The sequence below is a fragment of the Dendrobates tinctorius genome, unplaced genomic scaffold, assembly GCF_039654945.1.
Source record: "Dendrobates tinctorius isolate UK_male_01 unplaced genomic scaffold, ASM3965494v1 ptg000032l, whole genome shotgun sequence".
Classification (NCBI taxonomy): Eukaryota; Metazoa; Chordata; class Amphibia; order Anura; family Dendrobatidae; genus Dendrobates; species Dendrobates tinctorius.
In genome coordinates this window covers 44,224,845-44,249,311 of record NW_027361700.1, presented here as the reverse complement: position 1 = coordinate 44,249,311, position 24,467 = coordinate 44,224,845, and the positions used below count along the sequence as shown (strand labels likewise).

The 24,467-nt window shown below is 43.7% G+C and overlaps 1 protein-coding gene across 4 annotated transcripts in view; it reads right to left on the bottom strand.

Moving 5' to 3' along the window:
* MEIOC (meiosis specific with coiled-coil domain) overlaps window positions 1-24,467 on the bottom strand; it is a 206,715-nt gene that overhangs the window by 12,775 nt on the left and 169,473 nt on the right. For all 4 annotated transcript variants that reach the window (XM_073572851.1, XM_073572850.1, XM_073572852.1 and 1 more), the window contains one exon: window positions 4,851-4,985. In XM_073572851.1, the coding sequence (XP_073428952.1) occupies window positions 4,851-4,985 (135 nt within the window). The remainder of the gene's footprint in view (window positions 1-4,850; window positions 4,986-24,467) is intronic.

The following is a 24,467-nucleotide window of genomic DNA, read 5'->3' as shown; positions in this document are numbered from 1 at the left end:
ACCTGCAGATTCATTTATTTATTTTGATCACTGAGATAAACTCTCACAGTGATCAAAATAAAAAAAAGTAAATAAACCCCCCATTTATCACACCCATAGGTAGGCACAAATTATAAAATAAAGAAAATATTTTTATTTTTCCATTAAGGTTAGGGCTAGGCTTAGGGTTAGAATTAGGGTTAGAAATAGGGTTAGGGCTAGAATTAGGGTTAGGGTTGGAAGTAGGGTTAGAATTAGGGTTCTGATTAGAGTTGTAATTAGGGTTAAGGTTAGGCGTGGGTTGGGGTTGGGCTTAGGGTTAGGCTTGTGGTTAGGGTTAGAGTTGGTATTAGGGGTGTGTTGGGGTTAGGGTTGTGGTTAGAGTTATGATTAGGGTTGGGATTAGGGGTGTGTTGGGGTTAGGGTTGGAGATAGAATTGAGGGGTTTCCACTGTTTAGGCACATCACTGGGTCTCCAAACGCGACATGGCACCACCATTTATTCCAGCCAATTTTGCGTTCAAAAAGTCAAACAGTGCTCCCTCCATTCCGAGCCCCGACGTGTGCCCAAACAGTGGTTTACCCCCACATATGGGGTATCAGCGTACTCAGGAAAAATTACACAACTTTGGGGGTCTAATTTCTCCTGTTACCCTTGGGAAAATAAAAAACTGGGGGCTAAAAAAATTATTTTTGTGGAAAAAAAATCACGTCTCTGTGTTATAAACTTCTGTGAAGCACTTGGGGGTTCAAAGTGCTCACCACACATCTATATTTAGTTACTCTGGTGGTCTAGTTTCCAAAATGGGGTCACTTGTGGGGGGTTTCCACTGTTTAGGTACATCAGGGGCTCTACAAACGTCACATGATGCCCTCAGACCATTCCATCAAGTCGGCATTTCAAAACATCACTACTTCCCTTCCGAGGCCCAACATGTGCCCAAACAGTGGTCCCCCACCACATAAGGGGTACCAGAGTACTCAGGACAAAGGGGACAACAACTTTTGGGGTCTAATTTATCCTGTTACCCTTGTTAAAATAAAAAATAGTGGGCTAAAAATCATTTTTTGAGGAAAAAAAAATATTTTTTTTATTTTCACGGCTCTGTGTTATAAACTTCTGTAAAGACCTTGGGGGTACAAAGTGCTCACCACACATCTAGATTAGTTCCTTGGGTGGTCTTGTTTCCAAAATGGGGTCACTTCTGGGGGTTTCCACTGTTTAGGTACATCACGGGCTCTGCAAACGTAACATGACGCCCGCAGACCATTCCATCAAGTCGGCATTTCAAAACGTCACTACTTCCCTTCCGAGCCCCGACGTGTGCCCAAACAGTGGTTTACCCCCACATATGGGGTACCAGCGTACTCAGGACAAACTGGACAACAACTTTAGGGGTCCAATTCCTCCTGTTACCATTGTGAAAATAAAAATTAGCTCATTTTTTGAGGAAAAAAAAATATTTTTATTTTCACGGCTCTGCGTTATAAACTTCTGTGAAGCACCTGGGGGTACAAAGTGCTCACTATGCATCTAGATAAGTTCCTTAGGGGGTCTAGTTTCCAATATGGGGTCATTTGTGGGGCAGCTCCAAAGTATAGGCACACGGGCTCTCCAAACGCGACATGGTGTCCGTTAACGATTGGAGCTAATTTTCCATTCAAAAAGTCAAATGGTGCTCCATCCCTTCCGGGCCCTGTCGTGCGCCCAAACAGTGGTTTATGACCACATATGAGGTATCAGTGTACTCAGGAGAAATTGCCCAACAAATTTTAGGATCCATTTTATCCTGTTTTTTTTACAGATCAATTTGTGAAGCACCTGGTGGTTCAAAGTGCTCATTATGCATCTAGATAAGTTTGTTGGAGGGTCTAGTTTCCAAAATGGGGTCACTGTGGGGGAGATCCAATGTTTAGGCGCACAGGAGCTCTCCAAACGCGACATGGCAACCGCTAAATATTCCAGCATATTTTCCATTCAAAAAGTCAAATGGCGCTCCTTCCCTTCTGAGCCCTACCTTGTGCCCAAACAGTGGTTTATGACCATATATGAGGTATTGGTGTACTCAGAAGAAATTGCCCAACAAATTTTAGGATCCATTTTATCCTGTTGCCCATGTGAAAATGAAAAAATTGCTGCTAAAAGAAAATTTTTGTTGGAAAAATTAAAATGTCCATTTTTTCCTTCCACGTTGCTTTAGTTCCTGTGAAGCACCTGAAGGGTTAATAATCTTCTTGAATGTAGTTTTGAGTAGCTTGAGAGGTGCAGTTTTTAGAATGGTGTCACTTTTGGGTATTTTCTGCCATATAGACCCCTCAATGTGACTTCAAATGTCAGGTGGTCCATAAAAAAAAGCGTTTTGTAAATTTTGTTGTAAAAATGAGAAATCGCTGGTCAACTTTTAACCCTTGTAACTTCCTAACGAAAAAAAATGTTGATTCCAAAATTGTGCTGATGTAAAGTAGACATGTGGAAAATGTTATTAACTATATTGTGTCACATAACTCTTTTGAATTTTTAACAGAATAAAAATTCAAAATTTTCGCCAAATTTCCGTTTTTTTCACAAATAAACACAAAAATTATCGACCTAAATTTACCACTAACATGAAGCCCAATATGTCACGAAAAAACAATCTCGGAATCACTACGATGCGTTCAAGCGTTCCTGAGTTATTACCTCATAATGGAACACTGGTCAGAATTGCAAAAAATAGCCAGGTCATTAAGGTCAAAATAGGCTGGGTCATGAAGGCGTTAAACCAAGCATAGGGAAAAAATTATGGAGTCACTCAATTCTGAGGAAAAAATTATGGAATCACCCTATAAATTTTCATTCTCAAAACTAACACTTACATCAAATTAGATCTACTTGTTAGTCTGCATCTACAAAGGAGTGATCACACCTTGGAGAGCTGTAGCACCAAGTGGACTGACATGAATCATGGCTCCAACACGAGGGATGTCAATTGAAACAAAGGAGAGGATTATCAAACTCTTAATAGAGGGTAAATCATCACGCAATGTTGCAAACGATGTGGGCTGCTCACAGTCAGCTGTGTCTAAAATCTTGACCAAATACAAACAACATGGGAAGGTTGTTAAAGGCAAACATACTGGTAGACTAAGGAAGACATCAAAGCATCAAGACAGGAAACTTAAAGCAATATGTCTCCAAAACAATAATTGCACAACAAAACAAATGAGGAACGAATGGGAGGAAACTGGAGTAAACGTCTGTGACCGAACTGTAAGAAACCACCTAAAGGAAAAGGGATTTACATACAGAAAAGCTAGACGAAAGCCATCATTAACACCTAAACAGAAAAAAACAAGGTTACATTGGGCTAAAGAAAAGCAATCATGGTCTGTGGATGACTGGATGAAAGTTATATTCAGTGATGAATCGCAAATCTGCATTGGGCGAGGTGATGGTGCTGGAACTTTTGTTTGGTGCCGTTCCAATGAGATTTATAAAGATGACTGCCTGAAGAGAACATGCAAATTTCCACAGTCATTGATGATATGGGGCTGCATCTCAGGTAAAGGCACTAGGGAGATGGCTGTCATTACATCTTCATTAAATGCACAAGTTTATGTTGATATTTTGGACACTTTTCTTATCCCAGCAATTGAAAGGATGTTTGGGGATGATGAAATCATTTTTCAAGATAATGCAGCCTGCCATAGAGCAAAAACTGTGAAAACATTCCTTGAAAAAAAGACACATAAGGTCAATGTCATGGCCTGCAAGTAGTCCGGATCTCAATCCAATTGAAAATCTTTTGTGGAAGTTGCAGAAAATGGTCCATGACAAGGCTCCAACCTGCAAAGCTGATCTGGCAACTGCAATCAGAGAAAGTTGGAGCCAGATTGATGAAGAGTACTGTTTGACACTCATTAAGTCCATGCCTCAGAGACTGCAAGCTGTTATAAAAGCCAGAGGTGGTGCAACAGAATACTAGTGATGTGTTGGAGTGTTTTTTTTTGTTTGTTTTTCAGGATTCCATAATTTTTTCCCTCAGAATTGAGTGACTCCATAATTTCATAATCTTCCCCTAGGCTTGGTTTAAAAAAGTAACCTTTACTGACTACCACATTTTTTGTTCTTGATTTCTTTTACTGTTTCTTAAAGCCAGAAAGTTGGCATTTGAAATGACTTTAGTTTTGTGCCATGTCTGTGATCTGCTTTTTTCTACAAAATTAAACAACTGAATGAACATCCTCCAAGGACGGTGGTTCCATAATTTTTACCAGGGGTTGTATGTGTAAGTCTATAGGGCTTGGTTGTGATGCTTTATGCCTTACAATGTAAATACCACTTCCGGGTCATGCAGAGAGCAGTGTGACCCAGAGTCTGCAGAGGGTTACATGCATATATACTCACATTTTAATTGAAAAAAATATAGATGGGAGTGCTTCTTTAAGTAAAACGATGTATTATGCCTGTTGGTAATCGACTGATGAGCAGCCTATTAGGCTCCTAATTGCAAATGTCTATGGCAGACAAGTGGGCCTTTGTTAGGCCCCTTGTTGCCATGAACCCATCTCACAAAATGCACTACAGGAGTGCCATGGGCTAGAAGAGTCAACCCCCTCAGTCAAACTCATTAGATGATGTGGTCATTATTGATTACAACAACTAAGAGGTTGAATACCTGGAACAAGAGATAGCTGTGTTCCCATTTGTTTCAGCAGAATGTGAGGACTACGCTGACATTCTCTACAGTATCAGCTTCTTAAATGTGTGGAGCGAGAACAGGTACAGAGAGGGCTTGTTCACATACACATGAAAATTATCTGTGATCATTTATAATCAAGCAATATACATCACAGACATTCTAGCGACAGAGAGGCAGTACAGGACTTACTCTGGCTTGTTCGCGTAACTGATCCACAATCAAACGATCAACTCTTGAGGGCTTAGAACTCAATCTAGGGACTGAAACATTGTTCGCACTGGAAACCTTTTTGCCGGGATAATGTTTCATAAGAAGAAATTCTGTCTGAATCAGATAAATAAATCAATATAATTGCATTATAATAGCACATTATTTTTCTACAAGGAAATAAAACTACTGTAGACTGCAAAAAATAATTTACACTAGATGCCGATAAATGAACTATTTTATAACCATAGACATTACAATAATACAATGCAAGTAAAAATAAAACAGAACTGTGGAGCTACAGCTGGCCAATAGTATCAACAAATGTAATGTAATGAAATTGTGACACCCGTCTTTTCTCATCATCATGCATATAATGAGGCTTATTAGATTCAACATAAAACAAAGGAAAGTTGCTAAATTATTTTCTATCACTAGGATGCCCTCATTAAGGTGTTTTTTAATGGGTGCATTAAATTGCAGAGTTTGAAATACATTTCTATTATTAAACTTTGTAACCTTTTCTAAATTGCAATGAAAATAAATTAAAGAGAATCTGCAGGTTAATAGCATTCTGAACCTGCCTGACACCAGCAGTTAGACACCAGCTGCCGGGAGGAAATAAAATTTATTCCCCTCCAGGTAGTGTTAGGGTATGTGCACACGTTGCGGATTCTGCTGCGGATTTGGCCCTGTGGATCCGCAGCAGTCCTGCGGGCATTGTACAGTACAATGCAAAGCAATGGGATTTCAAATCCACAGTGCACCTTCTGCGAATTTGCTGCGGTTTTAAATCTGCAGCATGGCAATTCTTTCTGCGGATTCCGCAGGGGTTTGACACCTGTTCCATTGTCCAGGTGTCAAACCGCAGGTCACTTTACCTGCAAATCCGCATGGAAAAATACGCAGGTGAATCCACACTGTGTGCACTCACCCTCAGGCTGAGTTCACACGTGGCGGTTTTTTCTCGTTTCCGCTGCGGTTTTAACCGCGCGATTTTGCTGTGAAAACGTGAAAAATAAGCATCCCATGCATTCCTAAGGGATTCCGCAATGCTGTGCTAATGCTGCGGTTTTTACCGCGGCGGAATCGCTTTGCGGTAAAAAACGCAGCATGCTCATTAATTTTGCGGAATCGCGGCAATCCCGCACCCATAGGAATGCATTGTTCTGCTTACTTTCCGCATGTGGCTGTGCACACCATGCGAAAAGTAAGCAGAACATTTGCGGATGGTACCCACGGTCCGGAGGAGAGGAGACCGTCCTCTGGGCTTGGGTACCATATCCCTGTAAAAAATAGAATTTTAAATAAAAAATATTGTTATTCTCACCTTCCGACGTCCCGCGCAGCCTTCCCGCCTCTCTCCACGCTCCCAGTAAGCCTTTGCGAGTGATGACGTCCGTTCTCGCGGGATCGCGAAGTCTCGCGGTCATTACATCGCGAATGACCGCGAGAAGTCGCGATCCCACGAGAATGGACGTCATCGCGGTAATTGTCGCAAAGGATTACTGGGACCGGGAGCGTGGAGAGAGGCGGGAAGGCTGCGTGGGACGTCGGAAGGTGAGAATAACAATATATTTTTTTAAATTATTTTTTTACATTCTATCTTTTACTATTGAGGCCGCATAGGCGGCCTCAATAGTAAAAAGTTGGTCACGCTCGTCAAACACTATGTTTGACGAGTGTGACCAACCTGTCAATCAGTTCTCCAAGCGATGCTACAGATCGCTTGGAAAACGCTAGCAATTCTGCAAGCTAATTACGCTTGCAAAATGTTAGTTTTTCCGCGGGAAAATCGCGGGAATTTAAAATGCGATTTTCCCGCGGAATGGAATTCTCGTGGTAATTTCCGCGAGAGTTCCGCTACGTGTAAACCCAGCCTCATGGTTTCAGTCACAGGGGTGGCACCAGCACAACTTCAATCCCTGCTCTGTGTATAGGGAGGAGCGGCTGTAAACATGCCCCCGACACTGACTGACAGCCGGCTAATGATGTGCTGCTGTCACAGCTATACAGAGTGGTGACTAAAACCCATATGTTACGAGGGAACATAAAGTTAATTTCCTCCAAGCAGTGGAGGTCACTGCTGGGCTGATTCAGGATGTAATTTAACCTGCAGATTAACCCCATATCTGCAAATTAATAGCATATTTTCATGTGACAGGTTCCTTTTAACCCCTTCATGACCGGAGGTATTTTCATTTTTTGCTTCCCTTCTTCCCAGAGCCATAACTTTTTTTATTTTTTCAGTCAAAATGGCCATGTGAGGGCTTGTTTTTTTGTGGGACAAGTTGTACTTTTGAATGACACTATTGTTTTAAACATATTTTGCATTTTTAAAACGGGAAAGAAATTGCAAGTGCGGTGAAATTGCAAAAAAAGTGCAATTCCACAATTGTTTTGTTTTTTAACTATGTTTACTAAATGCTAAAACAGACCTGCCATTATGATTCTCCAGGTCAGAGACACCAAACATGTCTAGGTTCTTTTTTAAGTGAGGAAAAAAAAAGCGCGCCATTTTCCGATACCCGTAGCATCTCAATTTTTCGTGATCTCGGCTTGGGTGAGGGCTTATTTTTGCGTGTCGGGCTGACGCTTTTATTAATACAATTTTGGTACAGATACAATCTTTTGATTATATTGAGAGATTGTTAATATTGCGATTCTTAACGTGACGATACCAAACTTATGTATCGATCTTCTGAATAAAAGTTGAAAATAAAACAAATCTATATATTACATGTCCGGTGCTCAGTCACGTCCCACGGTGTAAATTCAATATATATTATAAATATTTACAGTGGGTGGGAGCGCTGCTAACACATCCACTCCCGACTGTAACTGACTGGGGAATGAATGGAGCAGCCGGCACATGCTCAGTAACTAGCGGTGATGTCACCGCTCATCACTGAGTCTGGCTCTGCTCCATTCATTCCCCAGTCAGTTACAGTCAGCAGCGGCTGTGTTAGCAACGCTCCGGCTGTAAATATATTAACCCCCGAGATGGATTTACGCCGTGGGACGTGACTGAGCGCCGGACAGGTAATGTATAGATTTGTTTTAATATTTTCAACTTTTTTCTTTTTTTCAGAAGAACGAGGGCTTCGCTAAGGAATTACCAGTGTAGTAAAGATAATAAAAATGTGTGTTGTATTTTTTCATTAAAATAATTTATTCTTATTGTGTGATTGTGTTTATTTAACCCTTTCTTTACTCTAGGATTTGTAATGGATCGGTGTCTTATTGACGCCTCTCCATTATTAATCGGGGCTTAATGTCACCTTATAATAGAAAGGTGCCATTAACCCCTTATTACATCTCTTGCCACCACTACAGGGCAGTGGGAAGAACCAGGCAAAGCTCCAGATTAGGCGCATCTAATAGATGCACCTTTTCTGGGCAGCTGGGGGCTGCTGTTTTTAGGCTGGGGGCGGGCAAGATCAATGGCCACTTACCAGCCCGAGAATATCAGCCCTCAGCTGTCGGCTTTAGTCAGGTTGGTTGTCAAAAATAGGGGGGACCCCACGCCATTTTTTTTTAAATTATTTAATTAAAAAAACAGCATGGGGACCCCTCTATTCTTCACAACCAACCTGGCTGAAGCTGACAGCTAAGGGATGCAGCTCCCAGCTGTAGGTTTCGTCTGGTTGGTTATGAAAATGAGGGAAACCCCACGTCGGGTTTTCATTCACTCTGCTTTCCTGCCAACAGAGCAGAATCACAGCTGAGGTCAGCACCAGCCGCCGGAAACAGCGCTTACTGTAGCGCTTCTTCCCGGCGCTGTCCGTGTGGTCCTGATGCAGCACACGGTTGCCACACGTGTGCCACATGGAGGTACGTGTCCACACGGACACAGAAAGCTCCGGTACCAGAATTATCTGGATGTGTGAAACCGCCCTTATAGGATTTTTTTGATGTTTCAGTGGCTTGCTTACTTTAACTGAGTGGTTCATTTGTACATTGTGTCTCCATTCATGATATTATTTATGTATATTTTTTTAATATTGTTTCAATAAAATTTTGCTGGTTTCTCATTTTTTGGCATATAGCTTCTTTCAGCTCTTTTGATATATGAACAATAAATGTCGGTCACACTTACCTTGCAGTTAGATCTACGAGCAGAATGTTAAGCTGGTTTCACATTATCGTATTTTTGCGCAGCGCATCGTGCACGTCCATGCGTACCTATGCTTAACAAGGGGTGCGCATGGTCTTGTGTTTGCACGCGTTCGTATGCGCTTTCATGCGCATGCATTTTTTCAAGGTGTGCGCCTAGGCGCGCCAGACGCAACCTGTTGCATTTTTGGGTCAGCCGAAAGGAGTAAAAAAAAAAGCATGCACACGCTTGCGCACGGAATGCGACAAAATAACGCATTACAGTCTATGGGAACGTGGGCATGGACATGCGTTCGTCTGCGTTTTCGTGCTCATGCGGTTTTTGGCATATAAATGTGTAGGCACTGGTTGTAACACCTAGAGAACGAATGCGCATAAAAAACGCAAACACATGATGCGTTTTTTGCATGCATTTCTATTTTGCATGATGCGCTGCGCAAAAAAAACGCTAATGTGAAATTAGCCTTATAGAGCACGAGGAGCTAATCAAACTGATACATAGGGTTTGTGGGAAAATAAGTCCTCGTTCACACATCTTTTTTATTTTTCTTGAATGTGAAAATAACAGACTGCTTTCCAACAGTGTGCTGGACCTAATTTTCATCAGTGTTTGGTAAGGCCGGGGTCACACTAACCGACGCAAAATACGGTCAGTATTTTACATGCGTAATACGGATGAATGGCCCCTAAACAGTGCTCCGTATGTCATCCGTAATCAAGGTGTGGTCGCGTATTTTGCGCATGTAAGCATCCGTATGGCGAGATTTTCTCGCAGGCTTGCAAAATGGACATATAATGGAGCCCTATGACAGGGTTTCTAAACAGAAACCAAAGAATAGATATAGACACATAGAATGCATATATATGTGTATTCTATGTGTATATATCTATTCTTTTGTTTCTTTATTAAAACTGTCAGTGTGAGTTTACTGTTTAGCTCACTGAATTGCCGGCTTTGCTAAAAGACACCGGGTGCGTATTTCTCGCAAGTCACATGTGTGGTCCGTGTGTAATCCGTATTTTTTTGCGCACCCATAGACTTGCATTGGCGTACTACGGTCGTAGTACGCTGACAATCGCAGCATGCTGCGATTGGCACGGACTGTAGAATACGGATGAGAAATATACGGCTGGTGCGAGGGACCCCATAGAGAATCATTGGTCAGTGTCTAATGCGTGCTTTTAGCGCCTCTCACTCGGCCGTATTCCTCGCCAGTGTGACCCCGGCCTTAGTCATTTTCTCATAGGAAATAAAAATAGCAAACCTTCTTTTACCCATTACAGTGTTAAAACCAGCACACAGATTCGGGCACTTCCCAAGATTTTAACAGACCTACATCACTGAATGGGGGATTTTGATCAGTGACTTGAATAAAAAAACTGACACGTCTCTGTAATTTTTGGTGTATATATGATTCACAAAATAACACTGACAAGTGAATAGCACTGATAGAACACGTACATGAAAAAAGGACATCTTAAACGTTCTAACTAACTCATAGATTAATAAATTGCTCTTTGTTCAACACCATCATCTTCATCATTGGATATCTTCTTGAACAGCCGAATTATCAGTACTTCTCTTTCTACTATTGCATTTACTGCTGGTTTTATTCCAGCATACGGAGCAGCAGCAGGTGGTATCTATACCTGAACAGGAGGAGTGCCTGACACAACCCAGCCAGGTCAGCAATACCATACTACCTACAACAATTATTTCTCAGGTGATGTCCTATTGTTCGTTTTTTACCAATACCAAAAGTTCAGCTCTAAGGCACTGTGTTAGTTACTTTACTCACACTGGTAACTCCCCTTTTATTTATAATAATCTCTGAGGGCAGATTCTCATGCAGATCAGTGTCTGGCCCATAGCCCCTGAACAGTCTCTGGAATAAAACATTTGATCGCAGATATCAACGTATAATTTTATTTAGCCTCTTTATTGTAGGAGGGTTGATCGTTGTTGCTCCGGAGTTCTTGCACGATTCTCATTCTCCTCTCCACCGGCACAGATGCGGACTCATTCAACGCCCTGGCCCTCGGTTCCTCCTGCTGCTGGTGTCCCGGCGTCTGCACATGTCTGGCAGATCCCTAAGCACTGTACTTAGGGCGCACAGACTCCCTATCTTTTAAAGAGAGGAAGCATTGACCTAAAGTTTCCCCAACCAATAACTGAGAGAAAATTATATATGGCACTTCCACCTGTTGGGAGGTGTCTGAGCAACGCGTTCTGTTAGTTTGTCTGCACACTTGCTAGTTGACAGGTTCCCTGGGATTGTATCCCTGTATACCAGCTGTGTCCGCCAGCACCTGCCATGCCTGCCTACATACCAGCTGTGTCTGCTAGCACCTGTCCATGTACCATCCATGTTCGCCAGCACCTGTCATACCTTCCGGTTTACCGACCGTGCCTGCCAGCATACCAGCCGTGCCCAATGCCTTGTCCACCTATATACCAGCCGTGCCTGCCAATACCTGCCGTGTCCACCTGTTTATCAGCCGGAGTCTTCCAGTACCTGTCCAGCACCTGATGTGCCATCCATTCCTTGCTGTTTCAGCTTACTACACCTTTGGAGGTCAGCTGCCGTGTGTCAGAGTTCTATTCTGGAGTAGCATTTAGCGTCCATCTGGAGTCAAATCTAAACAAACAGTCAGGGGATCAAGCAAAGAGTCAGGTGTTGGCCTAGTAACGCCGCTCCATGTTTTCCTTGATCCACGGCACAGTGGCTCCACTACTACGTGAGTTACAGATTGTTCAGGCCATGGAACCCGCTGGCTCTCAAACTCCTCCACTCTCTGAGCTGTACCAGGAGATCTCCCGCTAAAAAGATCAGCAGCGCAAAATCATGTTCTACATACGGACAGTAAGCATCCATTTGGACATGCTAACCGCAGCAGCTGCATCCGCTCCAGTCCAAGCTGCAGCAACCTCTGCTGTGACTACCAGTTATGTTCCTGTTCTGAACCCTGTCTGTCTGCTCCACCACAATTTGACGGCGATGCTGCACAATGCTGGGGTTTCCTCAATCATTACACTCTACACTTTGAGCTATTAGAACTTCAATTTTCATCTGACCAGGACACAGTGGCATTTATCATGTCCAATCTTACTTGTGAGGCTCTTGCTTGGCTCAACCTCCAGTGGAAGAGAAGTGATCAACTTCCAGACTTTCCCAGTGGCCTTCCACAAAATTTTGATGAGTCGAGCAGTGTTTCTTCTGTAGCATCCTCCCTGAACCAAGGAAATCTCACTGTATGACAATATGACGTCTGTTTCTGCACCAACCTTAGAGCTCGCTTGGAACAAGAGCTGCCTTCTGGGAGTGTCTGGGAAAATTATGGACGAACTGGCTGGTCGAGATGTTCCCGCCTCTCTAGATGACCTATGATTCCTGACTACCAGGATCGACCTTAGGTTTTAGGAGCGCTCCAGGGAGGTGATTGGAGAGACAAGACCTATGTTCCTGGCTCCTACCTTCCAGGGACCGATCATGCCGCACACCTCAGCATCTATACCGCTCTCCGAATCTATGCAAGTAAACTGCGTGAAGCTGGCTAAGCATCGCCAGGAGGTCAGTCGTTCTGAGGGGAGGTGCTTCTACAGCGATTCACTTGAACATTTAATTTGCTTCTGTCCTAAGAGTCTGGGAAAAATAAAGCCTAGAGTAAGGCTACCCTGGATGAGAACTACTCCTTTCCAACACTGACTTTGTCAGTGTACGTTTCCTGTGGCAACATTCGTTTCATTGAATTGGCCTATCTGGACTCTGATGCCTCAGGAAATTTTATACAACACGCCACGTTGGATCGGTTTCAGATCCCAAACCAACATCCTCAGAGACCTTTGATGTTATCATCTGTGAATGGGAGACCACTATCCGAAGTCGTTCTTTTCATTTCTAAGCCAGTAAAACTTTGGGAAGGGTGACAATCTACTTTTATGTCCTACTAGGCTTGTCTAATCGTTTGATCCTAGGCCTGCTATGGTTGCAAGCACACAAGCGTGTCTTGGATTGGAAATCCGTTGTGTTCAGTTCTGTCATGGGAAATGTCTTGTCCCCATCCATCCTGATTGACCTCCAGCTACTCCATCAAATTTACTTCGCTTGCCTCCCGCTTACTGCAGTTATGCGAAGGAGGCAGCGACGTTACCCCAAGCAGGCCATATGACTGCCCTATAGACTTTATTCTGGGTACCCCCTGCAGGATGTATCTATCCTCTGTTCCAGGCAGACACCCGAGACATGTCCAAATATATCAAGGAGAATCTGGCTACAGGGATTTATCTAGAAATCATTCTCCCCGGCTGGAGAAGTATTCTCCTTTTTAATTTAAGAAGGATTGCTCACTCCATCCCTGCATTAACTTTAGGGATCTCAACCAGATAACGATCAAGAATAAGTATCCTCTACCACTCATCTCTAAGTTGTTTGTTCGTCTCAGAGGTTCCAGAATTTTCACTAAGCTTGATCTGTGCAGGGCATATAACTGATCCGAATGCACCAGGGGGAAGAATGGAAGACTGCTTCCAGAATCTACTCTACTAACAGTATGTGTAGTGGTTTATACCTGGATGACATATTATTGCTCTCTACAGATCGGCGCACACACAGGAGGCATTTGCCAGGTCCTGCAGAAGTTGAGGAAGAACAATCTTTACACCAAGTTTGAGAAGTGGGTCTTCGAGCAAACCTCTCTTTCTTTACTGGGATACATTATCTCAGATACTGGACTTAAGATGGATCTGGAGAAAGTGTCTGCTGTCCTGAAGTGGCCCCATCCTGATGGTCTGAAAGCAATCCAGCAATTTCTGGGATTCACTAATTACTACCACCAGTTCATACCACATTTCTCCTCTCGGACTACCCCAATTTTTGCCCTGACTCGCAAGGGTGCTAATTCAAGGGTATGGACACTGGAGGCTGAAAATACCTTTGTCTCCCTGAAAGAGGCATCCTATTCAGCTTCAGTGCTGCACAGACCTGACAGTAATAAGCAATTCGTCTTGGAAGTGAAGGCTTCATCCTCTGGAGACGATGCCGTCTCCTACTGGACGTATGGTAACCTGTGGTTTCTTTTCCACAGTCTTCTTGACTCCAGCAACTACTTGATTGGTGATTGAGAACTGTTGGCGATTAAATTGGCTTTGCTGGAGTGGCGCTTTCTACTTGAAGGAGAGGTTCATCCAGTAATTATTTGCTCTGACCTACCTGCAGTCTGCACAGATCCGCGTCAAGCCAATTGCTCATTGTTCTTCACACACTTTGATTTTGTTCTCAATTTCCGGCCAGTAAACAAGAACGTCAAGGCTTTTGCGCTTCCTAGGTCCTTTCTATCTTCTGACTGTCATGGTTTGCCTAGCTTGTGGGTTTACGTAGCTCAGAGGTTAATCTGGACGGCCTCACTCTGGGATTCTGGGAGGCTTTTTATAGCCTCATTGTGGGATAATTCCTCGTCGCTTATACTCTGACCCTTGGATGAGTGTGTGTGACCCTGTTGTACCTGTGCTTTGTGACTGTGCTATGTTACTGTCTGGTTCTGTCCCCCTAGGCTACGGCCTGACTATTCTCTGCTTGCCACTCCTGTACTGCGCTGCTATATCTGTGTTTTGACCCCTTGGCTACGTCCTGACAATTCTCTGCTCGCCCCTCCTGTACCGCGCCGCCCTCTCCATGTATGACCCGTTTGTCTGACCTGAGTTCCCCTCTCCTCTACTCCAGGGTCCCTGACGCATCCTGCACTCATCTCCGCTAAGCCCCGCCCCCTGTGGTCACATGACTGTAGGTCCTTTTGCTTCCTGCTACCTTCAGGGTCCTGTTGTGAATTCCCTGGCTCGGACTTCTGAAAATCCCCCTGCTCCCTCTGGTGGTTACTGGAGGTAGTGGAGCTGGCCAGATTGACAGAGGTCTGCCACCTGATGATGATGACGATTGGAGATCTGGGGTTACTGATTGGAGTATTTAAGTCTGCAGACTTCCTGCAATCCCTGCTGGTGATTGCTTTCCTGTGCATTCAGAGGTCTGATGTCTCCTGCCCTGATCCTGCATTGTTCAGCTAAGTGGTTCATTTGCTAATCCTTTGCATCTAATCTGGTTTTGTCTCTCTCTGCTTTGTGCGGGTTCAGCTTGCTCCTCTGGGGGCTGTGCTGGACCACCGCTCCATGTTACAGCCTATGTCAGTTTGTTCAGTCCCCTATTATATTGGTCTCTTTTGCTTTGCTCCAAGTTCATACCGGAGTGCTGATATAATGGGGGCGAAGTCGTGTGACTTCAGTGTTTTTTTTGTGCATCAGACGTGTTGGATTTTTCAGGGTTTTTGCGTGATTGCAGACAGTGTCTTTCCTTTCCTGTCTAGTCAGTTTGGGCTCCATCGTTTACTCAGTCTATTTTTCTGCCTGCGTTTGTGTTTCATTTTGTCTCACCGACAATATGTTTGGGGGCTATCTATTCCTTTTGGGGTCTGCTCCGGGGCAATTTAGATTTCACCTTTCTTGCTTTAGGCTTAGTTAGCTCTCCGGCTATGCCGAGGTGTCTAGGGCATCGTAGGTACGCTCCACGGCTACTGCTAATTGTGTGGATAGGATCAGGGGTCTGCAATCCGCTTAGTTACCAACCTCTCCGGTTTTCTGGTGGCTTAGCCTGTTTCTGCCATCCTCCTCGGTGACCCATTCATAACAGCGTCCCCTCTCAACACGCTACTTTGGTCCAGTCTGCCTAAGCTCCCCCGTCGCACCTGACCCCCCGGGCTATCTCGCAGTAAGGGTGAGTCACCCTGCTCAGCCGTGGCAGACTGCCGGTGCTGACAGGGCCCTGACACTGACCAGTAGTAAGAGCCTCAACACACCTGAGCCCTCAAAGATGCTTACTGTCGCTCAGGTGGATTTTTCTCAAGTTCCACTTGGGAGGATCTTTGTTTCGGAATCAGACAGGAAGCGTATACTTCCGTGGGATCACTAAACTGGATGGTTATGCCGGTCAGAAGAAAATGGCTCTTCTCATTTCACACATTATTGGTGGCCAACCCTGCACAAAGGATATTACGGATTTCATCTCGGACTGTCCGTCCTGTGCCCAGAATAAGACTCTGAAACAGCTTCTGTCCAGCTGGTTACTGCCTGTGCCCGAACGGTGAGTCACCTGGCAACACACTGCGATGGACTTCATTACCGATCTTTTGGCCTCCGCTAAATGTACTGGCATCTGGGTAGTTGTGGATTGCTTCTCGAAAACGGCCCCCTTTATTCCTTTGTCTGGTCTCCCTTCTGCTTCTGTGCTTGCTGAGAAATTCATTTAGTATATCTTTCATCTTCATGGGTTACCTCTTCATATTGTTTCTGTTAGAGGCGTCCAGTTCACATCACTGTTCTGGAGGGATTTCTGTAAGCAAATGAATGCAACCCTGAACTTCTCTTCAGCTTACCATCCTCAATCCATCGGCCAAGTAGAGCGGGTCAACCAGACCTTAACCAATTTCTTGTGGCATTTTGTCAATGTTCACCAAAGTGATTGGGTCTAATGCCTGCCTCGAGCAGATTTCTCTCACAATAACTAAGTAAGTGAGTTCTCTACTAAGGCTACATTTTTTATTGTGTATGGTCAACATCCCAATATTCCATTCTCTGTAGCTACTACCTCCGGCATTCCTGAGGCCGAAGCTCTCACCAAGGGCTTCTTTGGAATTTAGGAAGACACTAAAGCTACATTTGTGAAGTCTTCAGAATGGATGAAGAGACACGTGGATAAGAGGCTCTTGGACCAGCCTCTGTTTCATCCTGGGGACAAGGTTTGACTTTCTTCTAAATGTGTCCATCTCAAGCTACCTCCTTACAAGCTGGGTCCTCACGTTATCAAGCCTTTCGAGGTTCTCAGACAAATTGTGACGCTAGTCACCTCTCACGGCCAAGCCGTGAGTTACAGTGCTCAAGGAGTCCAAGGTCAGAAGCCAGAAGGGTACGTCGTAAAGAGAAGGAAGAGACAAAAGCGTGGTCAGGTGATGTTCTGTGGTCAGAGTACCGTGAGGATAACGGATCAGAGCTGAAGGGGTTAAACAGGTGGATTGTCAGAACTAAGTTCAAAGTTGGGCAACAGATCAAGTATACAGTTGTGGCCAAAGGTATTGACACCCCTGCAATTCTGTCAGATAATACTCAGTTTCTTCCTGAAAATGATTGCAAACACAAATTCTTTGTTATTATTATCTTCATTTAATTTGTCTTAAATGAAAAAACACAAAAAGAATTGTCCTAAAGCCAAATTGGATATAATTCCACACCAAAAATCATGTGATGCTTCTCTAATTTGTGTAATTAACAGCACCTGTAACTTACCTGTGGCACCTAACAGGTGTTGGCAATAACTAAATCACACTTGCAGCCAGTTGACATGGATTAAAGTTGACTCAACCTCTGTCCTGTGTCCTTGTGTGTACCACATTGAGCATGGAGAAAAGAAAGAAGACCAAAGAACTGTCTGAGGACTTGAGAAACCAAATTGTGAGGAAGCATGAGCAATCTCAAGGCTACAAGTCCATCTCCAAAGACCTGAATGTTCTTGTGTCTACCGTGCGCAGTGTCATCAAGAAGTTTAAAGCCCATGGCACTGTGGCTAACCTCCCTAGATGTGGACGGAAAAGAAAAATTGACAAGATATTTCAGCGCAAGATTGTGCGGATGTTGGATAAAGAACCTCGACTAACATCCAAACAAGTTCAAGCTGCCCTGCAGTCCAAGGGTACAACAGTGTCAACCCGTACTATCCGTCGGCGTCTGAATGAAAAGGGCCTGTATGGTAGGAGACCCAGGAAGACCCCACTTCTTACCCCGAGACATAAAAAAGCCAGGCTGGAGTTTGCCAAAACTTACCTGAAAAAGCCTAAAACGTTTTGGAAGAATGTTCTCTGGTCAGATGAGACAAAAGTAGAGCTTTTTGGGCAAAGGCATCAACATAGAGTTTACAGGAGAAAAAAAGAGGCATTCAAAGTAAAAAACACGGTCCCTACAGTCAAACATGGCGCAGGTTCCCTGATGTTTTGGGGTTGCCTTGCTGCCTCTGGCACTGGACTGCTTGACTGTGTGCATGGCATTATGAAGTCTGAAGACTACCAACAAATTTTGCAGCATAATGTAGGGCCCAGTGTGAGAAAGCTGGGTCTCCCTCAGAGGTCATGGGTCTTCCAGCAGGACAATGACCCAAAACACACTTCAAAAAGCACTAGAAAATGGTTTGAGAGAAAGCACTGGAGACTTCTAAGGTGGCCAGCAATGAGTCCAGACCTGAATCCCATAGAACTGTGGAGAGATCTAAAAATGGCAATTTGGAGAAGGCACCCTTCAAATATCAGGGACCTGGAGCAGTTTGCCAAAGAAGAATGGTCTAAAATTCCAGCAGAGCATTGTAAGAAACTCATTGATGGTTACCGGAAGCGGTTGGTCGCAGTTATTTTGGCTAAAGGTTGTGCAACCAAGTATTAGGCTGAGGGTGCCAATACTTTTGTCTGGCCCATTTTTGGAGTTTTGTGTGAAATGATCAATGTTTTGCTTTTTGCTTCATTCTCTTTTGTGTTTTTTGATTTAAGACAAATTAAATGAAGATAATACCAAAGAATTTGTGTTTGCAATCATTTTCAGGAAGAAACTGAGTATTATCTGACAAAATTGCAGGGGTGTCAATACTTTTGGCCACAACTGTATAGAACTCAAGGCACAGGACAGCCCAAAGCACAAACCTCACAGGATGAATGTACGTCTGGCAGTGTTCTGGAAAATTCATGCTTTTACACATGACGGGTTTCATGCGGCCCGTTTTTCCGCGATTTTTGAGCCGCATAAAACCCGGCATGTGTAAAAGCAGCCTAAACCGTCTAGGATTGCCGTTTTTGAGGTCCCACTGAAATGCATTGTGGCCGCAAAAACGGCCCTCACGGCCATATGGAGCATGGCCCTCCTACTAATTCTTGCGGGCCGATTTTGCGGCCCCATAGAAATCTATTGGGGCCACAAAAATACGGCAAGTGTAAAACCAGCCTTATTTGGTATCATGAACATGAGACAGCTGACACCAGTCACAGATTGGTTAGTTGAGCTGTCAATAAACACACAGACAGCTCAGCACGCCCCTGAATCACACTGGATGGCCAAGCTGTCAATCACAGTACTGACAGCTTCAGTACGACCCTGTACCGGATTGGATGGCCAAGCTGTCACTAATTGCATCACAGACACCCTGAGGTGTGGAACTGTGACACAAATACTGTATTCTAAAAGGTCAAGCTCCAGGCCTCTTTACGTATCCCCAACTCCTTCCACATTTCTCATCTCAAGCTTGTCCTCTTAAGCTCCTTATTCAAGGACCCGGGTACCGCTCCTGCTACGGTCAGCTCAGAAGATGTCTTCGAGGTAGAGAATATTCTGGCTACTACAAGGGTAAGAGAAAAAACCTTTTTTTCTAGTAGACTGGAAGGAGTTCGATCCCGAGCAGAGGTTGTGGGAGGCCAAGGAGAACATTCATGTCCTGCTCCTGCCAGAGAGATTTCTTGCGGATTCGAAGAGGGGGCATAAAGGGGGTAGGTACTGTAGCATCGGCATACCTACGCGATTCTCATCCACTCTGACTTCCTCTTGCTGCTGCGGTTTCCCGGGGTCTGTGCACGTCTGGCAGATGGCCGAGCACTGTGCTTAGGGTGCACATGCACTCCCGGTCTTTTATAGAGACAACATGCATTGTCCTAAAGTGTCCCCAGCAAATAGCTGGGAGATGCTTACAGGTGCTTCTCACAAAATAAGACTATCATCAAAAAGTAAAACTAATATTATATAGTCATGACAGAGTGATCTATTTCAAGTGTTATTAGAATAATTAACAAAACAACACCTGCAAAGGCTTCCTAAGCATTTGAAAAGGTCCCTTAGTCTGTTTCAGTAGGCTCCACAATCATGGGAAAGCCTGCTGACATGACAGATGTTCAGAAGGCAGTCATTGACACACGTCACAAGGAGGGTAAGCCACAAAATGTCATTGCTAAAGAAGCTGGCTGTTCACAGATTGCTATATCCAAGCATATTAAGGGAAAGTTGAGAGGAAGGAAAAAGTGTGGTTGAAAAAGTTGTACAAGCAACCGGGCTAACTGGAGCCTTAAAAGGTTTGTTAAGAAAAGGTCAATCAAAAATTTGGGGGAGATTCACAAAGAGTGGACTGCTGCTGGAGTCATTGCTTCAAGAGCCACCACACACAGACGTATCCAGGACATGGGATACGTGTCGTATTCCTTGTGTCAAGCCATTCATGACCAATAGACAACACCAGAAGCATCTTACCTGGGTCAAGGAGAAAAAGAACTGGACTGTTACTCAGTGGTCCAAGATGAAAGTAAATTTTGCATTTCATTTGGAAATCAAGGTCCCAGAGTCTGAAGGAAGAGTGGATAGGTAAACAATCCAAGCAGCTTGAGGTCTAGTGTGAAGTTTCCACAATCAGTGATGATTTGGGTAGCCATGTAATCTGCTTGTGTAGGTCTACTGTGCTATATCAAGGCCAAAGTCAGCACACCCGTCTACCAGGAAATGTTAGAACACTTCATGCTTCCCTCTGCCAACTAGCTTTTTGCAGAGGGAAATTTCACTCTCCAGCAGGACTTGGCACCTGTCTACACTGCCAAAAGTACCAATACCTGGTTTAAAAACAACAGCATCACTGTGCTTGATTGGCCAGCAAACTCACCTGACCTTAACCCCATAGAGAATCTATGGTGTACTGTAAATAGGGAGAAGAGAGAAACCAGATCCAACAATGTAGATGAGCTGAAAGCTGCTATCAAAGAAACTTGGGCTTCCACAACACCTCAGCAGTGCCACAGGCTGATCGCCTCCATGCCACGCTGCATTGATGCAGTAATTGATGCAAGAGCCCCAACCAAGTATTAAAGGGAATCTGTCACCCTTTTTTTGGACTATGAGCTGCCGGCATCAACATCAGGGGCTTATCTACAGCATTCTGTAATGCTGTAGATAAGCCTCCGATATAACCTGATAAGAAAAAAAGAGTTAGATTATACTCACCCCGTCGTCCGGTCCGATGGGTGTCGCCGTCCGGTCTGGCGCCTCCTATCTTCAAACGATGCCATCCTCTTCTTCCTTCCTGTCGTGGCTCCAGCGCAGGTGCACTGCTCTGCCCTGTTGAGGGCAGAGCAGAATACTGCAGTGTGCAGAACCTCTCCCGGCGCCTGCGCACTGCAGGACTCTGCTCTGCCTTCAACAGGGCAGAGCAGTGCGCCTGCGCCGGAGCCACGACAGGAAGGGAAGAGGACGGCATCGTATTAAGATGGGAGGTGCCGGACCGGACGGCGACACCCATCGGACCGGACGCCAGGGTGAGTATAATCTCTTTTTCCTTATCTTTCAGTTTACATCGGGGGCTTATCTACAGCATTACAGAATGCTGTAGATAAGCCCCTGATGTCGATGTCGGCAGCTCATAGTCCAAAAAAAGGGTGACAGATTCTCTTTAAGTGCATTTACTGAACATACATTTCAGTAAGCCAACATTTCAGATTTCAAAATCATTTGTCAAACTTGTGTTATAAAGTATTCTGATTTACTGAGATAATGATGTTTGAGTTTTCACTGGCTTTAAGCCATAATCATCAACATTAACAGAAATAAACACTTGAAATACATCACTCTGTTTGTAATGATTCTATATGACTTTCTCTTTTTGCATTGAAGAACTGAAATAAATTAACTGCCTGTATAGCAGCTATGCCTGCTGCCTTGTCCATCTGTATACCAGCAGTGCCTGCCGTGCACACTTGTATGTCAGCCGAGTCTGCCAGTACTTGTCCAGCTCCATCCATTCCTAGCCGTTCCAGCTTCCTAACCCTTTGGGGGTCAGCTGCCATGTATCCAAAGTCTGTCCTGGAGTATCATCTGTCGTCCATAAGGAGCCAAGTCCTTCCACACCATAGAGGCTCTAGCAAAGAGTCAGGTGTTCGCCTTATGACGCTCCTCCAGTCTCTGCTCAGTCCATGAAATAGTGGTTCCACTACCACGTGCATTACAATCCTAGTGACAGATTCCCTTTAACCCCTTTACCCCCAAGGGTGGTTTGCATGTTAATGACCAGGACAATTTTTAACATTCTGACCACGGTCGTTTTATGAGGTAATAACTCAGGAACACTTCCATGGATCCTGGTGATTCTGACATTGCTTTCTCGTGCCATATTGTACTTCATCAAAGTTGTAAAATTTCTTTGATATGACTTGCGTTTATTTGGGAAAACGGAAATTTGGCGAAAATTTTGCAATTTTCCAACTTTGAATTTTCATGCCCTTAAAAAATCAAAGATATGTCAGAGATATGTCACATAAAATATTTAATAAGTAACATTTTCCACATGTTTACTTTAAATCAGCACTTTTTTGTTAGAAAGTTAGAAGGGTTAAAAGTTAAACAGTGATTTCTCATATTTACAACATCATTTTTTTTAACACAGGAAAGATGTATATAAATTACAACCTTTACTACAAACAGATGCCCGATTACAATCCATTTTTCCAGACCCCCCACTACTGTGCTTTAGGCAGCCCCCAAATCTAAGAAGCATCATTGTCAGAAGCTCCCTGTCCTCTCCAACAGCTGCAGGAACCTTTCCTTGCAACCAGAAAAATTGTAAAACCTGTCCATTTATAATGACCACGGACACGATAAAGATCCCCAATTCACATCAGGACTACAAGATCCCAGATACTTTCAGCTGCATTACATCTAATGTGGTGTACTTAATTATTTGTATTAAATGTCCAACTGGGGGTCTGTATGTGGGGGAGACAGGGCAAAAGCTTAGAACAAGGATGAATGCTTGTCGTCACACAATAGGAGAAAAAAGAATGGATCTACCTGTGGAAAAACATTTTTGTATGCCTGATCACAACAACACCATGGATATGAAATTACTGAAATTACTGGTATTGAAAAGTAACTTCACATCTCAGAGAGACAGGAGGGTCTGGGAGTATAAATTTATGACGACCTTTGACACTCTCAGTGCTGGAATGAATGTGTCGCATGGATTTATGTCTTTTTACATCAATTAAGGAATTTGCTCCGAAGACCTTGTGGGGGCATCACAACACATTAGGAGACCCCAATCAGATGACAATAAAACATCCAGACTCCATATCTATGAACTAGTCCAATATTTATGTTTCTCCCTATCCCATAATGATAATTCTGCTTCACGTCACTTGTCTTATCTATTGCATTTTTTCTGTGCTGTGTTGTGCATATATATGGGATTCTTCAGATGTTGTACTAGTCAATGCCTGATGAAGAGACCTGAGTAGTCTCGAAAGCTTGCAATGTGTTACCATCTTTTCAGTTAGCCACTAAAAGGTATCAACCACTGAGGACTCTCAATTATGAACATTTTTTTAAGTCACTTTGAGGGGCCTATATGATAGAAAATACCCAAAAGTACACCATTCTAAAAACTGCACCCCTGAAGGTGCTCAAAATCACATTCAAGAAGTTTATTAACCTTTCAGGTGCTTCACAGGAATTTTTGGATTGTTTAATAACAAATTAGCATTTAACTTTTTTCACAAAAAATTTACTTCAGATCCAATTTTTTTTATTTTACCAAGGGTAACAGGAGAAATTGGATGCCAAAAGTTGTTGTACAATTTGTCCTGAGTACGCCTATACCCCATATATGCAGGAAAACCACTGTTTGGGCGCACAGCAGAGCATGTAAGGGAAGGAAGGACGTTTGACTTTTCAATGCAAAATTGGCTGGAATTGAGATCGGATGCCATGTTGCATTTGGAGAGCCCCTGATGTGCCTAGACAGTGGATATCCCCACAAGTGACACCATTTTGGAAAGTAGACCCCCTAAGGAACTTTTCTAGATGTGTGGTGGGCACTTTGAACCCCCAAGTGCTTCACAGAAGTTTAGAACGTAGAGCCGTAAAAAAAAAAATCATATTTTTTTTTTTTTTTTAGAAAAATGATATTTTTGCCCCAGTTTTTTATTTTCACAAGGGTAATAGGAGAACTTGGACACAAAAAGTTGTCCAATTTGTCCTGAGTACGCCGATACCCCATATGTGGGGGTAAATCCCTGTTTGGGCGCACAGCAGAGCTCAGAAGGGAAGGTGCACTGTTTGACTTTTTCAATGCAGAATTGGCCGAAATTGAGATCAGACGCCATGTCCCCCCTGATGTACCTAAACAGTGGAAACCCCCCCAATTCTAACTCCAACCCTAACCCTAACCACAAACCTAACCCTAATCCCAACCGTAATCGTAATCCCAATCCTAACCTTAGCCCCAACTCTGACCCTATCTTTAGCCCCAACTCTAACTTTAGCCCCAACTCTAACCTTAATGGGAAAATGGAAATAAATACATTTTTTAAATTGTATTATTTTTCCCTAACTAAGGGGGTGATAAAGGGGGGTTTGATTTACTATTTTTTTTTATTTTGATC